This window comes from Vitis riparia, chromosome 13 (assembly GCF_004353265.1).
Source record: "Vitis riparia cultivar Riparia Gloire de Montpellier isolate 1030 chromosome 13, EGFV_Vit.rip_1.0, whole genome shotgun sequence".
NCBI classification, from domain to species: Eukaryota; Viridiplantae; Streptophyta; class Magnoliopsida; order Vitales; family Vitaceae; genus Vitis; species Vitis riparia.
In genome coordinates this window covers 1,442,841-1,468,126 of record NC_048443.1, presented here as the reverse complement: position 1 = coordinate 1,468,126, position 25,286 = coordinate 1,442,841, and the positions used below count along the sequence as shown (strand labels likewise).

Genomic DNA, 25,286 nt, shown 5'->3' with positions numbered 1-25,286 from the left:
CAAACTAAAATCGAGTACAGACAACTAGGTTTTTCTCATAATGGTTCTTCCTTCATTCTTGTAAACCATTGAAAACACCAAATAACTTTCCCTTCAATACTACCAAGTTTGGTCGACTTCCCCATTGCTTCTTCCTATGCAACCAAACTAAAAGTCAAACATAAATAGCATGTCTAAACCTTTCCAATAATGGTTTTTTGTTCATTTTTGGAAACCATTGATACCACCAAATAACTTTCCCTTCAATATGGATTGTTGCGATTTTGAATGTTATCTACTTGGTTAAAAGTGAATAAATGTTCAAATATGCATATATATATATATATATAATATATATATTATTTAGATTATGGACTCTTAGTTCTCTTTCTCATATCAATGATGTCAAAGACGAAACAACGAAAACTTTGATACTATAGATAAAAAATCAGGAAAGATGATAATAATATTACAAAAGCAATAATTCCTACTTTTGAGGACTTGTTAGAAAGAAAAAATGAGACAAAATATTTTCTAATGAAATATGCATCCAACCCGAACATTTAATTAAGAATAACCCCTAAAATTACTTCTCTAATCCATAAGTTACTCTTCTAAAATTTTCTCTTAAGTATTCATTGATAAAAAAATAAAACACATACTATAGACAATTTACCTTCCTCCAAGCTTGTCATATCGGAGCACACAAAAATCAACAAGGGTTTATTTGCTTTTTCATTTTTTATTTTAAATTTCAAACATTTTATTGAGTAAAATCAAGGATTTGATTTTATTTCCAAAAAATTGTTTTATTTAATTTAGGTCATTGATAGCAAAGTTTTATCATTTCTATTAAATAAATTCAACAAATAAGATAATACATTATTTAGAATATGTTTCACGGTGTTTCCATCAAAAGTATTTTAGTGAAAATATTTTCTCTGTAAATATTATTAAATAAATTATTTATCAGGTGTTTCTCCTATAAATAAATTTTCAATGCTATAAGTGATTTTTTATATTTTTTTAAAAATATTTCATAAAATTTACCAAACATCTATTTTATTTCAAAATACTTTCTAAAATTACTGTCACATAAAGATTATCCGATATAAACTTTTTAACACTTGAGAATAACTTTTTAAATAAATTATTTCAAAGAATGGAAAGATTAGAGGCATTTTCTAGAATTGCTATTAAACAAATTCAAACTTTATGGCAAAAAAAACCCTAAAGAAGAATGAACCCAAAGTCCGGCCATTACCCAGGCCCGGACCCACCCCGCCCGGCCCAGACCAAACCAAGGTTGGGTTTTTCAATAATTACTCTAGGCTCTTCAACATAAAGGGCGAAATCCGCCGTCTCTCAGCCACTTCTGTCTCTGCTCTGTTCTCTTCTTCCTCCTGCGCCTTCCCAAAACCTCACAGGTGTTTTTATTTTTTTTTTTATCTCTGTACAGATTTCTCTTTCTAGAGAAACCTGTATCGATACTGTTATCAGCATATTTGTCCCTTTGTGCATGTCATTTTCTCTATTGATTTGGCTGCGATTATACTTTTTATTTTTATTTTTGTACTTTTGTTATTTTTGGGGTATTTTTGTTGAATTTTTTTGGGTTGATTAATCTGTTTGGCTCCTGGGAAATGGAAGGGAGGAACCAGAACGAAGAGGAAATGGGAGGAAATGGAAATTCTGGATTGTGTGCTGCGCTTTGTTTAGGTTTCCGGAGGATGAGGGGAGTGAGGTGTGGAGGTTTTTTGTTTTGTCGTGTTGTGGATTGTGAGATTTGGAATTTTAGTCAGGTTTGTTTTCTGGGCTTTTCTTGGCGGCCGAACAGTTGGAGTTGTTCATACGCTATTTGTTCTTCAGAAATGATTGTTTTATTTTATTGATTGTTTTAGTTTGGAGTCTCTGTATTGTTTGGTGTGTTCTGTTGATGTGAAGATTGATGGATACTAATCATTATTTTGTTCTTTTGGTGTTCTTTTATATATATATTTTCGTGAATAAATCTATTCTTTGTATGTTTATTGGATTTATTTTATTGATTGAAAGAGAATGAAATCATTTTCATTGATTTTGTGTGATGTTTCTTGTGAAATTTTCTTCTTTCTGCTAATAACATTTGTAATATTAGTGAGACTTTTATGCAGGTTTTTATTTTTTATTTCATGTGTTGTTATTTATTTATTTAAATTTTGATGCAGGTAGGGAAATAGGAGGCGAAAATGGCAGGGAAATCTAACAAGGGGAGGAATAGGAGAGGATCGCACAGTGCTACAAACTCTTCAGAACCAGTTGGTTCGTCTGATTCACAAATGAAAGATAATGTAACTGCTTCAGGGTCAAACCAAGCTGAGGCTAATGGAGTCATGGCTACTGCCGAATCAAATAGCACAAATTCAGAAGTGAAGGAGTCAGAAACTGCAAACACGAAGGACGGGTCAAAGCAAGGTGAAGTTAGTTTTACATTTAGTTTACTACATTTAAGTTCCAGTAATTTGTTGGCTTCCGATGCAGAAAAGTTGGACAAGTAACACACATGACCCACATGTGCATTTAATGCATAGACATGTATCTGTAGCTACTTGTAGTCTTCTTGATGTTCATAGTGTTGATACTTGCTTTACCTATTTCACAAGCTTTGTGCTTCTCTTGGGATGCCCTCACAATGGCTCTTGCATAGAATGTGTTCACTTACTTTTTTTCTGCAGTCAGGGGTTTGCTGTGATAATTTAATTCTTATGTTTTGTTTACTAAATTTATTCAGTAACTGAAGAAATCACACTCCTTCATGACCCAAAAAAGGACATATTCATTAGCCTCTCATTATGATTTCTCATTCTTCAAGATAAGCAAGGGATGAGTTGTTTCCATACATAGACCAAATGCTCAGAAAATCCATGCAGTCTTAAACGTCTTTGAAAAGTTCAATCACTAGTAATACCGATCTTATTAAATGTACTCAAGGAGGTTGAGATCTCTGTCAATATATATCATATCACTCCTCTTGAAGTCTCTTTTTGCCAAAATTTCATTTCTGATCCTTCTTCAGGAGAAGATATGTAGGAAATCCATGCAGCAGTTGTGGTTGTAGTGTGTAAAGAGGTGGGAGCGAAGAGTATACAATTTTTAAAAGGTTCAGTGATATTGTATTAATTGGTGTTTTATAGGTATGCTTGTTCCAAGTAGTGTATTTTTTGCATCCCATACATCAGATAGTGGTCATGCATGAATTAGTCTAATTTATATTATCTTGTGGATTAATTCCTTTATTGTTTATTCATTTTTTTTCCTGATTGGTGTCAATACTGAAAAGCATATATCTCTCTAGAGAGAAAGAGCAAGGATATGTATGATGATGGACCTTTTATACGTAAATCAATGTGAAGCATTTGTGTAGATCTTACAATACACAAGAGTGGATTCATTCAGTAAGCAATATATATGTCATGTATAATTGGATCATAGTTGTTAAAGACATGCCTAGGTTCAAGGCACAATGGGACCTTGGTTGTAGTGCCTTGCCTACCAAGGCATACTACTGGCTGAGAGGTGTATCTTTTATTTTTGTTTTAATCTTTTGTTTTACTTTTTGTAATTTTTTTAATATCTTATTGCAAGACAACCTTGTTTTGACCTCCTTTGTGAAACTGAATGTTGTTTTTCCCTCTTTTCTACAAAATATGAATGCAAGGCCTTTTTCTTGTAATATTGTGTTGAGAAATGTCAGCCCCAAAAAAATGCTTATATTTTTCTTTGGTTTCTGAGCATTTCAACACCCAAAGAGTGAAAAATAGAATTTCTGTCTTTTTTATGCTTTAGTTCCTGAAATTTCTGTCTGTACTTCAAAATTTTATATAATTGCATTATTTTTTATTGGATGTCTCTAAAATGTGTGGAATCTTGATCTTTTTGTTGTTTGGATTGATATTTTGGATTATATTTAGGGATATATGAGTGAATGACAAATGTTTGCATGTCTACATATACAATCTTTTATAAAATTGCACAAGTGCCCTAGGTTGCACTTCGCTTCTCTCAGGCACGTGACTTAGCTGCGTCCTACCGTTGTGTCTTAGGTGCGCCTTGCGCTTTTAAGAATTATTCATTAGATTATTTTTTGTTGTTTTTAACAAATATGAGTGCTAAGCTTTTTCCTAAAATATCATCAAATTTTTGTTTATCTTGTTTAAGAGTGCTCTGAAGTTGATAAAACATTTTAATAGCTCTTTCACCTTCTCCCTTTTTTCTTTGTAAAAATTGAACTTTTTTTTCCTAGTGCACTTAGAATCTAACACCATCCTCCTAAAAACTTTCAATAGCTCCCTATGAATCTCTATTATCTTTAGCCCTCAAGGCTTGACTGAAGTGGCAAAGGGATTGGGGCAAGGGTGGGGGAGGTCCTAGGTTTGGTTCCATGTAACAACCAAAGAAAAAAAAAAGAGCAGGAAAAGTTGGCTAAAAGAAATTAAGAAGATACTCCTTTTTCTTTTGTTCTTATTAGGTAAATTTAAGGTATATCTATAGGTCCCAAATAAAAAGGGGGTGCATCACTTGTTTGGAATACTCTTTTTTCTTTGTTGGTCAGATTTTGCATCTCCTTTAAAGGATGTCTCATCCTGCTTTATACTTTTTGTGTTTATTTAATCAGATGAATTGTTTTATTTTTGATCAAAGAAAAAAGGGGGCATATGAAATTCTCTGTTCTCAGATGGACACATGGGTTGAACTTATTTCCCTCAAGAGCGTAGTTTCTTTTCCTTTTGTGATTTTGTTCAAATTAGGAAACCCTAAAACTATCTAGCTTGACAGCTTGTAAGTGGGAAATCAATTGATCACCTTTTCATTGTCCTTTTTTTGTTTGGGTTTTAGTTGTTTTTTCTGTCTGAAATCCAAGGAGTGGTCTCAGCAGGCTTCCTTGACATCTGGTTGTTTCCTTTTAGGGATTTGGTGGGAAAGGCACGAGATCTTTGGCATCATACTTTTCTAGCCACCTTATGAAGGATTTTGATTTAGAGAAACACTATGATTTCAGAGGAGAAGCAAAGATCTACTTGGGACCTGTAGGAATTGGATCTTGATGACTGAGGAGTTGTCTATTATTCCTGTTAATCTTTGTGATTCAGTAGTTTTGTGGCCTTTGTTCTGATCTTTTGAGCATTTTATATGGGGCTAGGGGTTTTGTTTTCTTGTATTTCTCTTTTATGAAAAGGATCTCTCATTTTCCTTCTTTATTATTATTATTTTTTCAAATAAAACTTCTTTGTTTCCTATTACAAAAAATCCAATTAATTTTTTTCAACTTGCTCTTATGTTAAAAAATGACGGATTTTTTAAGATTTGAAGACTTTTTATGGTATCTATATCCACATTCTACACGAATATATGTTATACTAATATACAATTCTTTCTTTTGGTATGTTGGTTTGGGACCAGTTGCAAGAGCTAATAGCTGCTAGTTGAAACTTAGAAGTTGTATTTGTAAATTTTGTGATGGATGATGCCATGTTTTGTAGAATATATTTCATGAGACCTCTAGTTTTCTAAGTTTGTAAATGTCTAATATCAATGGATTCCTGACTTTGCCTCTTCAAGCTTTATTATCTTTCATAAAGTTGATTGTAGTTGCTTTATGCTTAATTCTCACAATATCTGTATGTTTTTGTGTTTGTTATGCAATTCTATTCCTGTAAATTTTCCAAGATGTAAATATATGACAACTTTGTACATGCATATTTACACATACATATTTTTTTATTTTTTTTTTTTTTTTTTTTTTTTTTTTTTTTTTTTTTTTTTTTTTTTTTTTTTTTTTTTTTTTTTTTTTTTTTTTTTTTTTTTTTTTTTTTATTTTTATCAACTTTGTACATGATATTTACACACATACATATCTTCACTTGCATAAATACCATTCATCTCTAATAAAACCTTATCTGTATTATTTTATGTATTAATGTTTTGCTGAAGTATTCAATTTTATTTTCCACTTCAATTATACTTCTTATATAATTTCTCTTCCTTATGTGCAGGTGAAATTAATCTTTATCCTGTTTCTGTCAAAACACAAGGGGGTGAGAAACTGGAACTGCAAGTAAGCTAACTTAACTTAATTATGATGATATTTCCTGTGATTTTATGGATGAGTAGTTCAAAACTACTGCATAGAATTTGCATTTTTTAAGTTAATTTCTTAGTTTCCTTTTTGATACTTCATTTCTCTTTAATGCTAGTTATTTATGTCATTCATTTAATATGTTTGTGTTCTTGAATTTACTCTTGGCATTTTCTTTTCCTCGCTACTGTTAATGATTCAAATTTGTTGGCATTGGCAGTTAAACCCAGGTGATTCTGTTATGGATGTGCGGCAGTTCCTTCTTGATGCTCCAGAGACCTGTTTCTTTACCTGCTATGATTTATTACTGCACACTAAGGATGGTTCAGTTCATCATCTGGAAGATTACAATGAAATCTCTGAAGTTGCTGACATTACTACTGGTGATTGCTCGTTGGAGATGGTTGCTGGTATGTTGATACAAATCCTCTTTTGCTTGGTTGGTGTTGCTATGCAAGTTTTATATGCCAGGCAGTATTTGTGGGCTCTAACATGGGATGAATTGTGGCAGCGTTATATGATGATAGGTCTATCAGAGCCCATGTTAATCGTGCACGAGAATTGCTCTCTCTTTCCTCACTTCATGCATCATTATCAACATCACTTGCCTTACAGCATGAGACATCCCAAACTACAGCTTCAAGTTCAGGAGGTTCGGGGTTTAAGCCTGCAATTTTATTTCTTTTATCTTTCAGCATTTTATTCCATCATGTTTAGAGGATCTTATGCATTTAAAATTATGGGAGACTTGTAATGAGTATGATTTCACGATTTTACTGTGATCCAGATCCAGTGAAAACAGAAGTTCCAGAGCTTGACGGTTTGGGTTTCATGGACAATGTTGCTGGTTCCCTAAGTAATTTGTTATCTTCTCATTCAAAGGAGATCAAATGTGTGGAGAGTATTGTGTTTTCATCCTTCAATCCTCCTCCAAGCAATAGGAGGTGAATAGCTAACTTTGTTCTCTGCACTTGACATTTTTACACTGTTTATTGGCATCCTTATGTTTTAGAATTTGCCAGTATTTTATTGTACTTCTATTATATAAGTCATAACCTTTATGGAAGAGGTATAAACAGCATGCTGCATGGTGTTTTTGTTCCTCCAGGCTTGTTGGAGATTTGATTTATCTGGATGTAGTAACATTGGAGGGTAATAAATTTTGTATTACGGGAACCACAAAAGTGTTTTATGTAAACTCAAGCACGGGAAATACCCTCGACCCAAGGCTGAGTAAATCTACATTTGAAGCTACCACCCTTATTGGTCTCCTACAAAAAATTAGCTCAAAGTTCAAGAAAGGTAACAATACGTGTTTGTGGCATTCTTAGTTTTGTTGGTAATGGAAGTGATATAATTATCTCATTATTTGAATGGACAATTTATTGTTTCTGTATCTTATTTTGAAGCTTTTCGGGAAATTTTGGAGCGAAAAGCCTCTGCGCATCCTTTTGAGAATGTTCAATCTCTCTTGCCACCAAGTTCATGGTTGGGATTGTACCCAGTTCCTGGTAAATTTTGAACTTACAAATAAGTTTGTTCATGATTTTGATTTTTTATGGTCATGTGGTTTAAAAGCATATAAAGTTCTGGAAATGATGTCCTGACATCTCTTTTCTAATATAGTTTGATGCAAATTAATGATACAGCTTCATAAGCATTCAGATATGGTATCTTGAAGCTGAGTCAAGTTCAAACTGGCATTATTGTTAACTTGTCTTGGTCACATTGTTAATATAGCATTTAAGCACCTAATGCTTGCCTTGTGTAATGATTTGACACTGGCTGATACGTTTGAAACAAAAGAAAAAGTTTTATCAGTCAATTCTAGTTGGCGTCAAAACTGGGCGCTGTCTTGGTTTCTTTGTTAGATTCTTGCACCATCTTTTTATGCCATAGACCATTGTTTCAGGCTAAAACAACATTTTTTCTGCGTGCTTTGTGGATTCATCTTCAAAGCAAAACCTTGAGTGTGGAAAAGAGGTTTTCTATCACTTGACACTGTTTTTAGTTGAAATGCGTTGAGGCTTTGTGAACCTATAGTATAACGTCATACATAGTGGAAAAGGAGGCATATTTGCTGACAGTATGGTAGCAGTGTTCAAGAAATTGTCTCCATCACCTTTTCAATATATTTTTCAAGTTCTCAAATTTACTTGGCTACACAGCCTGCACTCCTGCTCATTTTCTTTTCTGTTGCCACTTATGGTATTCGTTGTGTTATTGTATGACGATACTTTAATCTTATTTGCTTTAGTAACAAGACTAGTAAGTTTGGAGAGTTGTTCTCTTATCCTATTTTTATGTATATTTACAATCCAGCAGCAATGTGATGTACGGACTTGTTTGTTTTGTGCACCTTTAAAATTTCTTGATGCCATATATCAGTTTGCCTAATATTTTTTATATGGGGGACTTTTTTCAGATCACATACGTGATGCAGCAAGAGCTGAGGAAGCATTGACCCTTTCTTATGGAAGTGAGCTAATTGGCATGCAAAGAGACTGGAATGAGGAATTGCAATCTTGCCGGGAGTTTCCCCATACATCTCCTCAGGAAAGGTGCGTTCTATTCTCTATTTTGCTTGCTACTGTTATGCATATTGTTTTCCCTATTCATTTGCTGCTTATTTTTCTTGCCTTACAATTTTTTTGAAGTATAAGTGCAGTGAAGTTTATTTCACCTGTGGCATCTAATTGCTATTTAAAATTATTTTCTAACAGGATCTTGCGGGATAGGGCCCTCTACAAAGTGACTTCTGACTTTGTTGATGCAGCAATAAGTGGTGCTATTGGAGTCATCAGCAGATGTATACCCCCAATAAATCCTACTGATCCGGAATGCTTTCACATGTTAGTGGAACCTAAAATGAATTCCGTAACATTTTCAATACATTGTGACATCTCTTAAATAGTTTCTTTTTGCTGCTTTGGTATTGAAAAGTACCATGATTGGATTTGCTGGCTGTTTAACTGGAATGCATTATCTTCTCTCTCCTCCATCCTTGCTAATCATTTTTTGTGTACCAAATCTCCAAAACATCTATTTTATATAATTCACATAATGAAGTCTAAACAAAAATGTCATTTTCCAACATAAAAGAATCAACTTATCTCTCTCATTTCATTTCCCCAATAATGAGTTGTCTCTCGCATCTCTGACAGCCTTTCACACCCAACTTCCTACATTTTTCAACTTCTCTCAACAATATTACATGTACATATGCATTGTGTGTCTGACCACTTTAGCATGTCTTTATGTTGCTTATTAGCATTGAGTTTGCAACTTGTTTACTGCTAATTATCCTCCATGTAGCCACAGTCCTATTTCTTTCTTTTCAACTTGGGAGGATGTGTTGAGTCCATAGATATCTGAACCAGACAATCTTCAGACCATGCTGATGGTTGCATGGATCAACCAGTTCAACATGGGTTGACTTGGTTGTTCTAAGCCAGGTTCCAGAGGATATGAATGCTGTGAGTTTTAGAATTTAAACAAGACATAAGCTTTGATAAGTATGTTATAGACGTGTCAGACCGAATAGATTGCAACTCCTCGCTCAATATACATTTTTAGCAGATTATAAAGGTTTTAGTAGTGTTGGTGACAAGAAACAGTTGACTGGGCACTTCACCTTTCTCACTGGGTGGTCTGGTTTTGATTACTCTTGAGTAAGGCCGATATTCTTTGTTTCTGATGGAGTGAGATGAAGTCTAAAAAGAAAAGCAAAGTGAAGTTTTACTTTATGATGAATGCTTGGCCATTTGCAGGATCATATCTCAGAGTCAGCTTTGCTATGTTAGTTTACTTTTCCTTGTTGGTTTTATATAATCAGGTCATAGAAGGAATACTGTCTTGTATTAACATATCATCTTGTGATATATGTGGTCATGGATTCAAACAATGAAGTTGTGAATTGGTGCTGTATTTGTGTTATTGTTTTTAGTTCCTGTATTTAAAATTCAGAGCATTTTACTGAAAAGTTACTTTTGAAGTTTTTTTTCTTCATGTTGACAAGTGTTATTTTGTTTCTAGGTATGTTCACAACAATATATTCTTCAGTTTTGCTGTTGATGCGGACCTTGATCAGTTGTCTAAGAAGCGTGCATCAGATCCTATTTCAAAGAGTGAGAGCAGAAACTTGTCACAATATTCATCTGAAAAGGCTTCCAATGATTTGTCGCATGGAACTAGTGGAACTTCCAATGGGGAAAATTGTGATGGCTCAATGAAACTGGAACTTAATGGTGTACAGGAGTTGGCTCCTGATGTTTCTTCTGAGACTCAATCGATCGACAGTGAGCAGGCTACTTATGCCTCTGCAAATAATGATTTGAAAGGCACCAAAGCATACCAGGAAGCTGATGTTCCTGGACTTTATAACCTTGCTATGGCCATTATTGATTACAGGGGTCATAGAGTTGTAGCTCAGGTGCATGCATGATATCACTTCTCTCATCTTTTACAATGAAGCTCACCTTCCTGGATTTTATAACCTTTTTCTAGCTTTATTGGTTCCAAGTGTCATAGAGTAATAGATGTGTGTATTTGGAACCTGGGCATCATCTGTTTTGTGCCTTTATGTTGTTTCTCTCATAAAAGGGTATTTTTAATAGTTTTGGAAAATTTGCCTCATTAACCTTATTGATTGATGAAATTGATGAGTTGTCTGGTTGCTTATTTGATGACTTTAGCTTTTGACCTGTAACGTCCTACTATCAACTGATTGCATATCCTAATTTTTAGTGCTTTTGTCAATATATTTCTATTTTCAGCTATCTGTGTCTTCTTTCTTAATCTTGTGTTTCTTTTTTATTGTAATTTTTTCTCCTCATTCATTCTTAAAATATATCACTTTTTGCAGAGTGTTTTACCCGGCATCCTTCAAGGGGATAAATCAGACTCTCTTCTGTATGGTTCGGTTGACAATGGCAAGAAAATATGCTGGAATGAAGACTTTCATTCCAAGGTGAGGGGGATTTTATCTTGATGTCATCTTTGCAAGTTTTTTACTTTATTGAGAAATCTTGTTGGTCTCCTTATGGTGATGGATTTTGTTTTTAAACTTGAGAGAACCTCAATGTGAAGAAATGATTGCAACTTAATAGTTAATAGTTTATTTTTTATTTTTTATTTTGTTTATTTTATGGTTATCTATTTGAATTTCCTTTTTCTTTTATGACAGGAAGCTGTCTATTTGGATCTTTAGTGCAATGACATTTTAGACTCTAAGGAATATATCATTTTGAAAGAAAGATATGTTTTAGGGCCAAGGTTTTAGCTTAAAAAGCTGTTAACAAGACTCCAGTACTGTTACCTATTTTCTTTTACTTTTTCCTTTTTGATAGGAAGCTATTTATTTGAATCTTTAGTTGAACGACATTTTAAACATTAAGGAATATATCATTTTGAAGAAAAAGAAACAAGAATGGTATGTTTTAGGACCTAGATTTCGGCCTAAAAAAGCTGTTAACAAAACTCCAGTACTTTTCTGACAATCACACTACATGGTGCTACATTCTGATGAGACCCTTTGTCATCTTTACAGTCAGTGTGATGTTGGACTTTAGAGTTATCTCTTTTCTTTTTAACACATGATAATATTGGCCCATATGTGTTAACTTACCGATGAAGAATTTAAGAGTGAGATATGTATTGCCCAACTTAGGATTCGTAAATTCAAAACTTGCCAATTGTTTTATATTATATTTATCTCTCTGTATATCTATAGGTATTAGAGGCAGCCAAACACCTTCATTTGAAGGAACATACAGTCCGTGACGGTTCTGGGAATGTTTTCAAATTAGCTGCACCAGTGGAATGCAAGGGCATTGTTGGTAGTGATGACAGGTAATTACTTGAAAACCTTGGTCTTGCATTTTTTAAATGGGTTGTTTTTATTTTTTGCTTTAGTGGTGTATGCTTGTTTCTTATACCATTAAACTTGGTTTGCGACATTAAGAAATTATGTTCTGAATTTTGGAAACAATTTGAGGACTGCCTAACTAGTGCACTGGACCTTTTCTGTTTGTCATTTCTTTCTTGAATTTTGAAGTTGATGAACTGACAGGTTTGACAGTTCTAAACTCAACTGTATGCCCTAATTTGCATTTCAAATTTTGGGAGGCGACAATCTTATGTCATCTGTTTAAGCATTGTATTCTATTGTGTTGTGCTTTTCCACTTTGTTTTACTCTTTTTTACTTTTACTTTTTATTTCAGGCACTATCTTTTGGACCTCATGAGAGTAACTCCTCGTGATGCAAACTATACTGGACCTGGGTCCCGATTTTGTATTCTGAGACCAGAATTGATCACTGCCTTTTGCCAGGTAAAGGATGTCTTCTATCTTATCTTTTTTCAGCACTGTAGTTGTGTTTCCTTTCTTAAATTAAGTTTTGTATTGATGCAAGAAGGCTGAAGTGGCAGAAAGATTAAAAAAAAAGACTAAATCTGGGGGTGAGGTTCATGTAGCCTCTGATTCTCCAAAAGCTTCTAGTGTTGATGAACAAGTGAGAACTGAGGCAAATGATGCTGTAGCTTCTGATTCTCAGGTAAAGAGTGCTGTTTCCATTGAAATTCATTTGGCTATACCATATGTTTAATACAGTGAAAATGCCTTCTCTGTGGAATATTTTTCAGATGTGCATTACTTTTCCCCTGTGGAAGCTTAATTTATCTTGTACTTGTTTTTATGAGAATAGACCTATTTAAAGTCTGCTTTCCTATTATATTTTTTGTGTATAACTTGTCTTGAATAACTATATTTGCTCTATACATGCATGCATGCAGGATATTATATAATTACATAAAGTGGAGTTAGAAAATTCATTTCTTTGTAGGGAGTCTGCAGTGTGGCATCGTGGGCCATACAATATAAAATCAGGAAATGTAGGTTTCAATCATAGCATAGCCATGGCACAAGTTTTTCTAGCTATTAAACCAACTTGCTATTCACAATCTTTGATGATTTTTTGACTTTTTTTAAGTTGAATTTTTTTATGCTAGCATGTTCGTTTGAAAGGTTTCACATGAATTGATACCTGGAAATTGTATTATTTGCATGCTAATATGTCATACCAAGTGTTTTCTCTATCAAAAACATCCTTTATAATGCATTGTGTCCTTGGACTAGGGGCGGTCAATCCATTGCTTTATAGCCTGAATTATATTCAAATTTATTCCAATTAAGCTTTGATAATGAGTGTGATCAGATCTGGAAAGCTGAATTTGAATTGGTTTATGAAATTGGTTATAATTGGTTCAAACTTGCACATATGTCTATACAATCTTGGTAGGATTTGACCTCTGTGTCTTCTGTTTACTGTGTGTATTGTGTGGGGGCCTGTGTTCTGTGTATGCACCTGCTTGTGCTTTTTATGTGCGTGGCATGTGTTATATATGTGTGTGTTGTGTACTGTGGGAATTGAGTGTATCACGTGTGTGTGTGTGTTATGTGCACTGTGCATATAGTGTGTATTGTATATGTACATACATGCGTGTATATGTGCGTGTGCATGTGCCTTTACAGAAATGGTTTGATCTTATATCCTTGGATTTTATTTAAATTTGCATATACTTTTTTTTCCTAGTGAATTTTCAGACTTGGATTTATATGTCATCACATATTATTGGATTTAAGTTCTTGTCAGATTTGAATCTGCATCTCATCATATATAGTTGGAGTCAAACTCAATCAGATGTGACATCAAATCAACCTGTTTCCTGCCCTGTATCTCCCCAAAACTTCATTATATGTACCTCCTATTGCTTTTCACAGGATTTGACAATTGAAGGGAAGATTGAGGCTGCCCCAGACTCTGCTTCTGCACATGCTGAAAGCACTGAATCGTGTGAGGAAATGTTTTTTAACCCTAATGTCTTTACCGAGTTTAAGTTGGCTGGGAGTCCAGAGGTAAATTTTGTAAAATAAATCTATTCACTTGTCTATGTCTCAAGTCCAACATTTCCCTCTTACTGGCTTGTTTCCTTATTCACCAGGAGATTGCTGCTGATGAAGAAAATGTGAGGAAAGCTAGTTCTCATCTTACAGATGTTGTACTTCCCAAGTTCATACAAGATCTTTGCACCCTTGAAGTGTCACCCATGGATGGGCAAACATTGACAGAAGCACTCCATGCTCATGGAATCAATGTTCGCTATATTGGAAAAGTAAGCTTGAGCTGATAATTGTTTCCATCCTATCCTTTTATTAATAATATTTTTATTTAGATTTTGGCCTAAAAAAGTGGTGCAAGTAAACATTTTCTAAAGCTTGAATTGGAAAATCTAAAATCAGTTGGGTGATGTGTGATTTATATGTAGTTTGGTTTTTTTAGTGAATTTAATGCTTTTGGCTTTTCTCCAGGTAGCTGATAGGACCAAACATTTACCTCATCTATGGGAGCTTTGTTCCAACGAGATTGTAGTTAGGTCTGCAAAGCACATTCTGAAGGTACCAACATTCTTTTGCCTACTTCAACATCTCATGTTCGTGCAAGTTTGTTGTGGAATTCCTTAAATTTTTTTTTTCAAATAGAGCTTGATCATGACAATTTTCCAAATAGACCTTTATTTTAAGCATAAAAGGTTTTCATGGATTTGGGCATGAAAAAGGAAATGTGGCATCTTACAATTGCATACTGTGTTATTGTAAGCCAATAATTTATTTATGAAAAAAATACAAAATGAGATATGAAGGATGGGGGATCCTTAAAACAATGATCCTTAAAACAAAATAATGAGAAACACAGTCCAGAACCTCAAAAGACAACACCATCACTCACAAAAACTTCTTGAATGGGTCGAATGAAGTTGACCTGTATCAAATATGACCCAAATGGGTTGGATCGAACATTTTCTTTACTGCATGTGTTTCCTTACTAATATTAATAGTAGAACTAGGTGCACCTGGGTCATGATTTTTCAAGTAAATGACTAATGCACACATGCTACAAATAATACCTGAGAGGAAAATAAGTAGCAAAAACTTTAGATGTCTATGTCATTTCCGGTTTCTGTCAAGACACTCCCTTGAATTAAATTAAACATGCGGATGTTTTGGTAGAATGGATAAAAAAAAATGGAATGTGTGTGCTCGCATTCTTCTCTATCAGGGTAAACTTATGATCTCATTTTTTCCATGGTACCAAGTGTTAAAATTATTGACCATGCATGAAATTTCAGATATGCTATCTTTTTTCCTAGTTAAGTCAAATTAGTGTATGTTCTAAATGCCACACTTCTGAGTAAGGTAGCTAAATACAAACAATTTTAGTTTGTCATCTAAATTAAACTGTGAATTTTGTGATATATTAGGATCTCAGTGCTTAGATTGATAATCAAATGCACATAAAATTGCCAGCTGGAATTTTGCGTTAATAAGGGTTCATGGTTTATCTGTTGGTCATCTCATTTCTTGTCATGCAGGATGTTTTGAGAAATACTGAGGATCATGATATTGGGCCTGCAATCTCACATTTCTTCAACTGTTTCTTTGGAAGTTATCAAGCTGTTGGTGTAAAAGCTACTGCTAATAGTACACAAGCCAGAACCTCAAAAAAGGTATGATATGAGAAATATGGATGAACTTATTCAGGATTTACCATTGCTTAACTAGAAGATGGGAAGACTTGTACAATTCAAAATTTTTGGGATCTTATTCTTACATCTATTTCTTATTTGTAGAAAAATGATTTTTTTTTTTTTGATAGGTCTTATTCATAGAAAAATGATGGACCTTATTGTCCTCTCAAGTAATCGATACAAATTTTTTCAGGACCATGCGGGCCATCATACTTCAAGCAGGTCTTCTAAAGCTCAAGCCAAGTGGAAAGCTGGAGCATCTGCAAGAAAGAATCAATCCTCATATATGAATGTTAGCTCAGACAGTTTGTGGCTTGACATTCTGGAATTTGCAAAACTCAAATATGAGGTATCATTAATTCAAGTTGATACTTTATTAGGGTGGTTGGGAAAACATCCCTTGATTTGAACTAGTCCACTCTTAAATGGAACATTGGAAAAATGGGCACATTCAGTCGAGAAATCAATTTTTCATCATTTGTGATTGGGACAAATTTATGCAATTGTGCGTTCTAGAGGGTGGATTTTTCCTTTCCAGCGCTGAACATATAAAATTGACTTACCCATTTCTATGGGATGTCCAAGCACTTCCTGTTGTTCATACATGGTATTATTGCTAGTGTTGTCAATTGTGCATTAATTTATGTCTGAACCAAGTTCCTTTTTGATGTAGTTTGAGTTGCCAGAGGATGCAAGGGCACGGGTAAAGAAAGTTTCAGTTATTCGTAACCTTTGCCAAAAGGTAAACATTACATCATCTTTTTTACAACAGATCTCATCTCTACTCTTCTGTGCAATTGAAATCTTCATTGCCAGAAAATGTCTCTTACCTGTTTAATATGTTATTTATGCTTGCGTCCCTTTTTAATACCAGGTTTTGAACTAATTACTAGTTAGCTAGTTGGAGATCTAGAAAACTCCATCCTATCCATGAAGGTGATGAAATATTAACTTGTATGCTAACCCAATGATATTGTCGCAAAAGTCATGACTTGATCTTGCAAAAAGAACTAAATAACCAACATATGGATTTATTTGGCTAGGTATGCACTTTGATGTTTTCCTAAATCTAAACAGTTTCCCAAGTGTGAAGGTGAATTAATGGAAATGCTGCGCCCATGGATACGAAGCTAAAACCACAAGTTCTAGGTCTGTAAAGGAGTAGCTGCAGCGAACACCTAAACACTTACACATGATAAATTAAAAATATGAACCTAAGCTTAGATAGACTAAGCGTCAACTCAAGCAAGCTTATCGATAGTATGGTATTTGCCTTTATTATGAATTTAAGGGATAGACTAAGCTTCTTACTTAGTTTATAGAAATTTGTTACATTGAACAAAAGTACTATCGATAAGCTTGCTTGATTTGAAGTTTGAATTCTATTAAAGTAACCTCAAGTATTTTTAGGGACACCGAACAATGTTCTGACATACATACAATAACTTGTTCTATGGAGCATGGAATGTATCCTATTTTGGGGAGGGCTAGGCTGATTTTGTACCCATCGTTTTTCTTTTTAGCCTTTTTCCCATGGGTATGCCTTGTATACTGTCTTTTTTTTTTTTGATAAGTAAAAGCAATTGTATTAAGAAAGCCTGAAGTACACCTGAAATTATACACGAAGTATACAAGGCAACAAGGCCAAAGGGAGAAGAAAAATGCAAAAAAATCCCTTACTGACAACCCAACCAATCAATGAAATCGAAAATGAACCATGAAGTACAATCTACATGCACCCTAACCCAATCTGAAAACATGTACAAAAAAGACCGTAAAATAGCTTGATCCGCTAATTCAGTATCTTCAAAGATTCTTCTATTTCTTTCCTTTCATAAAGTCCAAAATAAACATAAAGGGGCTGCATTCCACGCCTTTTTTCTTTTCTTTCCAACAAAGGTGTCGTTCCAACCAAGAATGGTTTCCTTGAAAGAATTGGGCAAAACCCAATGAACACCAAAAAGAACAAAAATAAGGTGCCAAATCATAGCTGCCTTGGGACAATGAATAAGCACATGATTTGCTGATTCTTCATCCGCTTTACACAAATAGCACCTACTTGGTAAGACCCAACCCCTCCTTTTTACTTGATCCATAGTTAGAATTCTTCCCCAAATAGCCTTCCAAGCAAAAAAGCTGACTCTCTTTGGAACCCAAGGATTCCAAACTAAGCTTGAAGGGAGCTCTACTAATGCATGGAACTAGGGATGAGAAGAAAGACTTAATTGTAAAGAAACCTTTCTTTGAAACCCTCCAAAACATGACATTCTCATCACCCCTTCTAAGCGCATGACCATGTAACCTACTAAAAAAAGTTTCCACCTCTTCCATCTCCCAATCATTGTTAAGTCTTGTGAATATAGGGTTCCAATGACCCAAATTCCCGGACTGATCCCATAACTGAACTACCCAAGCATCCCTGGAGGAGGCAAGAGAGTACAAACTTGGAAAAGCCTCTTCCAAAGAATCCTCTCCACACCACCTATCCTTCCAAAACCACACTCTTCTACCATCCCCCACCTTAAAAGCCACCCTTTTGCTAAACTCCATCCACCCGTTCCTAATCGCCTTCCAAAGCCCCATTCCATGACTCTCCTTTGAAGCGCCAAAACACCAATGTCCTTCTTCCTCTCCAAATTTCCTTACAATCACTTGTTTCCATAAAGAATCTTGCTCCGAAGCAAATCTCCAACACCATTTTCCAAGAAGAGCCTTATTCAGCCTAGAAAGGTTTTTGATACCTAAGCCCCCATCCTTTTTCTCCATGCAAACAATAGACCAATTCACCAAATGCGGCTTACTTTGAGAAGCTCCTCCCCCCCAAAGGAAGTTTCTTTGAATCTTTTCCAACCTTAGGCTCACCTTGCGAGGAATGATAAATAACGACATAAAGTAAATTGGGAGGCTAGAAAGAGTGCTCTTTACCAAAGTCAACCTTCCTCCTTTGGACAAATATTGTCTCTTCCACAAAGCGAGCCGTTTTTGAAATCTCTCCTCCACTACATCCTAAACCCGAGATGATTTGAAAGCAACTCCCAAAGGCAAACCCAAATAACAAGAGGGAAGAGAACCCACTTTGCAGCCCAACACCCTAGCCAAGTCCTCAAAATTAGGAACCACCTCCACTGGAATCAGCTCACTTTTGTGAAGATTGATTTTTAGCCCGGAAATCACTTCAAATCACATAAAAGCCCAACTTAAGACCTCCACATGCTCCTCTTTTTATTGGTGCCCAGTTAATACATCCATAAATGGATATGTGATATCATATGTCCATCTAATATTTGTGTCAATATTCTGTTTAGTATTATAAAGAATTCTATTCAGTTGAAGATATGGATGGATTTAGGCCAAAACGGTTGTCGTTATTTTAAGGTGTTCACCTACAGCTGCTGATTATATTTCATGTGATGATGATGGATATTATGGTTATATTGACTCTCAAAGTGATACTCATACTCCTGCTTCTTTACTTTAAGCTTGCCTTTTTGAATCAGCTACATTATGATAGAATATGGTGCTGTTGACAGGTAGGCATAACCATTGCAGCTCGCAAATATGATCTTGACTCAGCATCACCTTTCCAAACATCAGATATCTTAAATCTTCAACCTGTGGTGAAGCACTCAGTCCCTGTATGTTCAGAAGCAAAGGACCTTGTGGAAACAGGAAAGGTCCAACTGGCTGAGGTATGCACCTTGCTCTGTTCTCTTCAGAGTCAGCATGAATTGATATTCTCAGGAGTTGGCATTGCATGAAATGATTGGAGTCACAATAGTGTCAAACACTGCATTAGAAATACATTCAGAACAAATTTATGTTATAGCTTTTCCAGAAGGAAGAATTGCAGTCATTGAATCCTCTGATACTTGTTTCAGGGAATGCTCACTGAAGCCTACACATTATTTTCTGAAGCATTTTCAATACTTCAACAGGTATGCTATTCCATTTTCCTGGATTTTCCTGCCCTTTTGAACTTCTTCAATATGTAAACTCTCTTGTTTATTTTATAATTAAATGCAGGTGACAGGTCCAATGCATCGTGAGGTTGCAAACTGCTGTCGGTAATCATCATCAACTTAATCATTCTGCAGCTTTTTGTTTCTCCTGTTTCTCTGATCTTAACAGATGCAATTTCAAGATTATGCTTATTTTGCTTTAATGTTTTGTCTAGACACAGGCATTTCTGTTGCTTCAGCTTGGTCTTTTGATTAATATCATTGATTGGAGGGCCAATTAAGAAATTCATTTTTACTATGCTCCTGGGGCAAATTGTTTTTTTTTTCCATAAATCCAAATACCATTGCTTTAGGAGATTTTAGTGTATTAAATTTTCTTCAGAATGATAGTTCTTCTGGCTAAATTTATTCAGTTCATAGATTTACTTGTATTCTTTCTTGAGAACTTACCAAACAACCAACATATGTGGCTGAGCTCCAAACCAATTTATGGTTCTCCCTTCCTTGAAATTTCAGGTACCTTGCCATGGTTCTGTATCATGCAGGAGACATGGCTGGAGCCATAATGCAACAGCACAAGGAACTGATAATAAATGAACGTTGCTTGGGTTTGGACCACCCTGATACTGCTCACAGGTAGCAGTTCCTTGCCTTCTTTATCCTTAATTTTTTTTCTCAACTCATTGTGGAAGTGTTTGGATGATGAGTTTAAAAAAATGAGTCTTTTTATATCTTCTTAGTGCTTGATGGCACAGATATATTTTAATTTTTAGAAAGTATGAAGTATATGTTGATGTAAGAAACAACAACAATAGTCATACATACATGGAAAATGAACTGATAAAATGCAAAAATAGAAAATAGTTGATGTTTGTTTGGGAATAAAAAAGATTGGTTCATTCCAAATGCAATGGACAACAAAATAGAACTCAATTTCCTAACTGGTGTCTGAAAACTTGATAAACGATGGCTTAACTGTTTTCTTTTTACCTTTCACCTTTTTTCCTTCTTCCTTTGTCTGGGTTATCCTTGGCTCCTTTTTATTGAGGTCTAATATTTGGCCACTTTGTCTGCAACCATGCTACTGCAGTTATGGCAATATGGCCCTTTTTTACCATGGGCTTAACCAAACAGAACTTGCACTAAGGCACATGTCCCGGGCATTGCTCCTCCTGAGTCTGTCATCTGGCCCAGACCACCCTGATGTTGCTGCAACTTTTATAAATGTAGCGATGATGTACCAGGACATAGGGAAGATGAACACTGCCCTTCGTTATCTGCAAGAAGCCTTGAAAAAGAATGAGAGGCTTCTGGGCGAGGAACACATTCAAACTGCTGTATGCTATCATGCTCTTGCCATTGCATTTAACTGTATGGGTGCTTTCAAGCTCTCTCACCAGGTATGTGCTTTCATTGGAGATATGTACATATGTTATTAATGAACTATTATGAAGTATACACTCTTTGACTGAATAAAACTTTTGATATAGCATGAGAAGAAAACCTATGAAATACTTGTCAAACAACTTGGAGAGGAGGATTCAAGGACGCGAGACTCCCAGAACTGGATGAAGACATTTAAGATGCGTGAGATCCAGGTAAATGCATGGCATCTTAAAATGACTGAAAAAGTATAATCTCATTGTTTTTCAAAATGTGCTGTCTTTAAAAAAGGAAAAAAAAATTGAAAACGATTCTAGTAACATGTTTGTCAGGGCATTTTTGGGAACCTTTTTAAAATATTCCTGAAAACAGGTGGAAACGTTTAGTGCACACTAAATTTTTCATGCTCAGGAAAAGCACATTAGCGTGTTTATTTTTTCTCAAAATAGCCAAAAAAGAAGGAAAAATGCAGAAATTAGTTGAGGCACATGCTTTCCAGAAAATTTTGACTGTGAGAACCTGTTTTCTGGAACATCAAAATGATTTTTCCCGTCCTGTCTTACTCTCTTCCAGAATAGAAGGAAATGAATGAACTTAACATTCCCAAATATTCTCTGTTTCCTATTTCCTGAAGATGGATTGGAGGCCTTTAATTTTCTTCATTTTGTTAAATTTGTTCAACTATTGAAGTGAGTTTTTTTTTAGAAAATTTTGACTGAGTACCTGTTTTCTGGAACAACAAAATGGTTTTTCCCATCCTTCTGTTTTATTTTCTGTTCCAGACCAAAGGAAATGAATGAAAACATTCCCAAATATTCTCTGTTTCCTATTTCCTGATGAGAGATTGAAGGCCTTCATTTTTTGCACACTGAAATTTATTCACCAATTGAAGTGACCTGAAATTACAACTTAAAATGGTGTGGAAACCACAATCTACAAAGTGGAAACTCACCTACAGAACTCATTTTCAGAACCCAAATTAGCGCGCCCTAAAATATCCGGTGTTGAGAATGTATACTAAGGCCATTTTAATCATTTTTATTTTTTTTTGTTTATGGATTTTTTGAATTTGAAAATCATTTTTGGCAGCTAAATGCACAAAAGCAGAAAGGGCAAGCCTTGAATGCAGCATCTGCTCAAAAGGCTATTGATATCTTGAAGGTATGTTTGGATTCCATTTAGTTTGAATGGTTTGCTTCAGATTTTTGAACAGGGAGCTGATAGAGCCTAAATATGCTCCACCAACACATGCTTTTACCATTATCATTCAACTCACCAGTAATTCCTACTCACCCTTATAAAATTCCCACTAACCTGTTTAGCTTGCGAAAACTCCCGAGTCCTGGTCCTACAACTTTTTGTTCCCTGGTATTTGCTATGACATGACACAGCATAAGCGTTGGTGTAGGATCCTTATTGGACACCTACTTTGTTTCCGATATAACTGTTGGATTTTGATTGATCTATTCTTTTTATTTTCAATGTCCTTAAAAGATTAGAAAGAAGTAGGAAGTTTTCATTTATTATGCGGTAACCCATCTCCATATTGAAGTTCTGGCTCTTGTATCCTTTTTAGCCAGTTTCCTGTATCCTAAATTTTGGAGTTAAAATTTTTTTGACTCCTAGATATGTACATGGCCCCAGTCCAAGCAACATAATAAGTATCTCCAGATGGACACTTGAAACTTCTTGCCTGGACAAGAACTACCGCTGTTTCTAGATAATAAGAAAAAGATGTTTAGGCTGTTAAATTAGTTAGATGAGTTCCAGAACGATGTTTCTCTAGTTTCTGTTATGTGTCTGGTCCATGTCCAGTTGAAAATCTGAGTTTTTTGTCTGAAATTTGAATGGCAGTCCAATCCTGACCTGATGCATGCATTCCAAGCTGCTGCCGCTGCTGGAGGGTCTGGGAGTTCCAGCGCTTCTGCCAGCAAATCCCTTAATGCAGCAGTGATCGGTGACGCCGTTCCCCGAGGAAGAGGAATTGACGAAAGGGCAGCCCGTGCAGCAGCTGAAGTCAGGAAGAAAGCTGCAGCAAGGGGCCTCTTAATACGCCCACATGGTGTTCCAGTCCAAGCTTTCCCACCACTCACCCAACTCCTCAACATTATCAACTCTGGTATGACCCCAGATGCTGTGGATAACGATGAAGCAGAAGCAGCAAAGAAAGAAGCCAATGGGCACCAAGGCAACGAACCAGCAGACTCAAAAAATGAACCACCACCCAAATCAGGGAAAGAACCAGCAGATGCCAAAGTGAACAACCCAAATCAGCCAAAGACGATCAAGCTCCTGTTGGACTGGGCAAAGGCTTAGCCTCACTGGATGGCAAGAAGCAGAAAGCAAAACCCAAGGTCGCAGCCTGAAGCTTTTACCGGAAGAGTTTTTTTGGCGACTGACCGCACTTCCTATAGGTATAGTTATTTCCCAGTTCTCCGTGAAATTAGCAATTTTCGACTGGTTCAAGTGATTAGCCGTCAGGATGGTGCTCTCTTCACTTACTAGAAGTTAGAAGAGTATGTAGACGTGCCATTGAACACCCTTCTGTATTCCATTCTTTCAATAATCTTGCTCGTAGGTAAATGCACTCTGCTCCGGAATCCGGCGAGCTTCCAACTTAATTTTCCGATGCAAAGGTTAAATATGTTGTCTGGTCACAAGCTGATAAATAATGTCAGTAGATAGACCATTTTTGTTTTCTTTTGGTTTATTTATTTTTCCTTTTTTTTGGGCATTTCTTGTAGGGTATATTATTGGGAGCATTCCATTATTAGCTTGGTATAACTCTTACCCGGTGAACCATTTAATATGTAGCATAGTCATAATTGTCCTTTCAGTTGAGATGAGTTCCATTAGCCTTTTTCTTTTTATATGGGAATTTAATTTTCAGTGATCTTATTGCTTCTGTTTATTATTCAGCTTGTGTTTTCAGGATAACACCCTGTTAATATCTTTTCGAAATTGGGTCACTTTTTTTTTTTTTTTTTCTACAATTTAATGGGTATTCCAAGTGGTGTTTTATGAAGGCATTTGGTATCATCCGAAAAGTGATATTTGGTACCAAAGATTGAGATCCCCATATATATATATAGACATACATTACCTTATCATATAAATGCATTTTTCCATTCTTTAAGCCTTGTTTGGGAAAACTTCCCTTGCCCATTGGTCTGAAAAGAAAATAAAGGAAAAGCATAATGAAATATATATATATTAAAGTTAATAAGTTATTTTTATATTACTTTAAATTTATTTTATTTATCATAACGATTTTATATTAAATGATTAAAAAATATGAGTTTCTAATCAACACTCATTGATATAGGGTAAATTTGTGCCTTTTGTATGGAATGCTCTATATAAATATATGGTTATTGAAATACACATGAACTATACCTATACGATGATTGTCAAAAGATGTCATAAAAAAGAAAAAGAAAAAAAAAGGATAACGTAATAGTGCTCCCTCAAAGAGAACTCAACCAATAAATAAAATCAAATAAGAACATTGAGTTTTCAAGTATGTACAACCTAGTCTAAGACAGGAAGTTACTAAGAAATAAATCTTTTAGTCTTTCGGCCAAAAAACTCATTTTTTTCAAATGATTTTCTATTTCTCTCCTTTCAAACTATCCAAAAGAGATACAAAGAAACAATCTCCACACATTTTTTCTTTTCCTTTTGACAAACCCTAACAAAGTTTCTCTTATGAACGAAGGTAACGCCTAAGAGATTAAAAAGAGAACAAAAGCTACCACAAAAACCCTCGCCTTGCCACAATACAGTAGGGATGTGCTCAATTAATTCCTCCTGGATATAACAAAGGAAACACCTATCAGATAGTGTTCAACCTCTCCTCTAAAACTAATTTAGTGTAAGAGCTTTCCCCAAGATGCTTCCCAACAAAGAAGGTTGCCTTGGGTGAACAATATCTATTAAGAAAAGCATTGATCTCCTAGGCTCTAGGATAGAGTAAAAGGATTTATTTGAGAAAGTTACACTCATTGTCTCCAACAAAATCACCTTATCCTTTTCTTCTTTATTCACCACCTTACCTTGAAGCCTAGCCAAGAAATGCTCCGCAATCTAAATCTCCCAATAATTTAGATGCCTAGAGAAGTTAGGAATCCAAGCACCCCTTACATTGGATGAAGTCCACAAATACTCCATTCATGCCTCATATGAACTAGTTATGGCAAATCAAGAGAGAAAAGATATGCAAAGAGGCATATCATTACACCATTTATCCTTCTAAAACTCTACCC

General features: G+C 35.1%; 1 protein-coding gene across 2 annotated transcripts; it reads left to right on the top strand.

Annotated features, from left to right (window-relative positions):
• Window positions 1–1,332: 1,332 nt before the first annotated feature.
• Window positions 1,333–23,876, top strand: LOC117928085 (clustered mitochondria protein-like). 2 transcript variants are annotated; one of them, XM_034847884.1, is made up of 30 exons: window positions 1,333–1,406; window positions 2,191–2,433; window positions 6,012–6,073; window positions 6,315–6,504; window positions 6,606–6,746; window positions 6,882–7,038; window positions 7,203–7,396; window positions 7,504–7,605; window positions 8,520–8,655; window positions 8,818–8,946; window positions 10,130–10,526; window positions 10,959–11,063; window positions 11,826–11,944; window positions 12,317–12,425; window positions 12,511–12,648; window positions 13,875–14,009; window positions 14,096–14,266; window positions 14,463–14,549; window positions 15,524–15,658; window positions 15,873–16,028; window positions 16,353–16,421; window positions 19,210–19,368; window positions 19,558–19,614; window positions 19,703–19,743; window positions 20,155–20,274; window positions 20,729–21,038; window positions 21,129–21,236; window positions 22,111–22,182; window positions 22,876–23,245; window positions 23,293–23,876. In XM_034847884.1, the coding sequence occupies exons 2-30, from the start codon at window positions 2,208–2,210 to the stop codon at window positions 23,385–23,387; spliced, it is 4,290 nt and encodes a 1,429-aa protein (XP_034703775.1). In that variant the 5' UTR covers window positions 1,333–1,406; window positions 2,191–2,207; the 3' UTR covers window positions 23,388–23,876. The 2 variants fall into 2 exon arrangements, with proteins under 2 accessions (XP_034703775.1, XP_034703774.1); XM_034847883.1 differs by having other exon boundaries at window positions 1,335–1,406; window positions 2,187–2,433; window positions 22,876–23,876.
• Window positions 23,877–25,286: the final 1,410 nt, after the last annotated feature.

Bases quoted from the DNA above. Each gene is read 5' to 3' on its own strand.
- LOC117928085 (XM_034847884.1), top strand. From the start codon at position 2,208: ATGGCAGGGAAATCTAACAAGGGGAGGAATAGGAGAGGATCGCACAGT. The intron at 14,010-14,095 runs GTAAATTTTGTA...CTTATTCACCAG, and splicing joins AGTTGGCTGGGAGTCCAGAG to GAGATTGCTGCTGATGAAGA. The intron at 19,615-19,702 runs GTATGCTATTCC...AATTAAATGCAG, and splicing joins CATTTTCAATACTTCAACAG to GTGACAGGTCCAATGCATCG.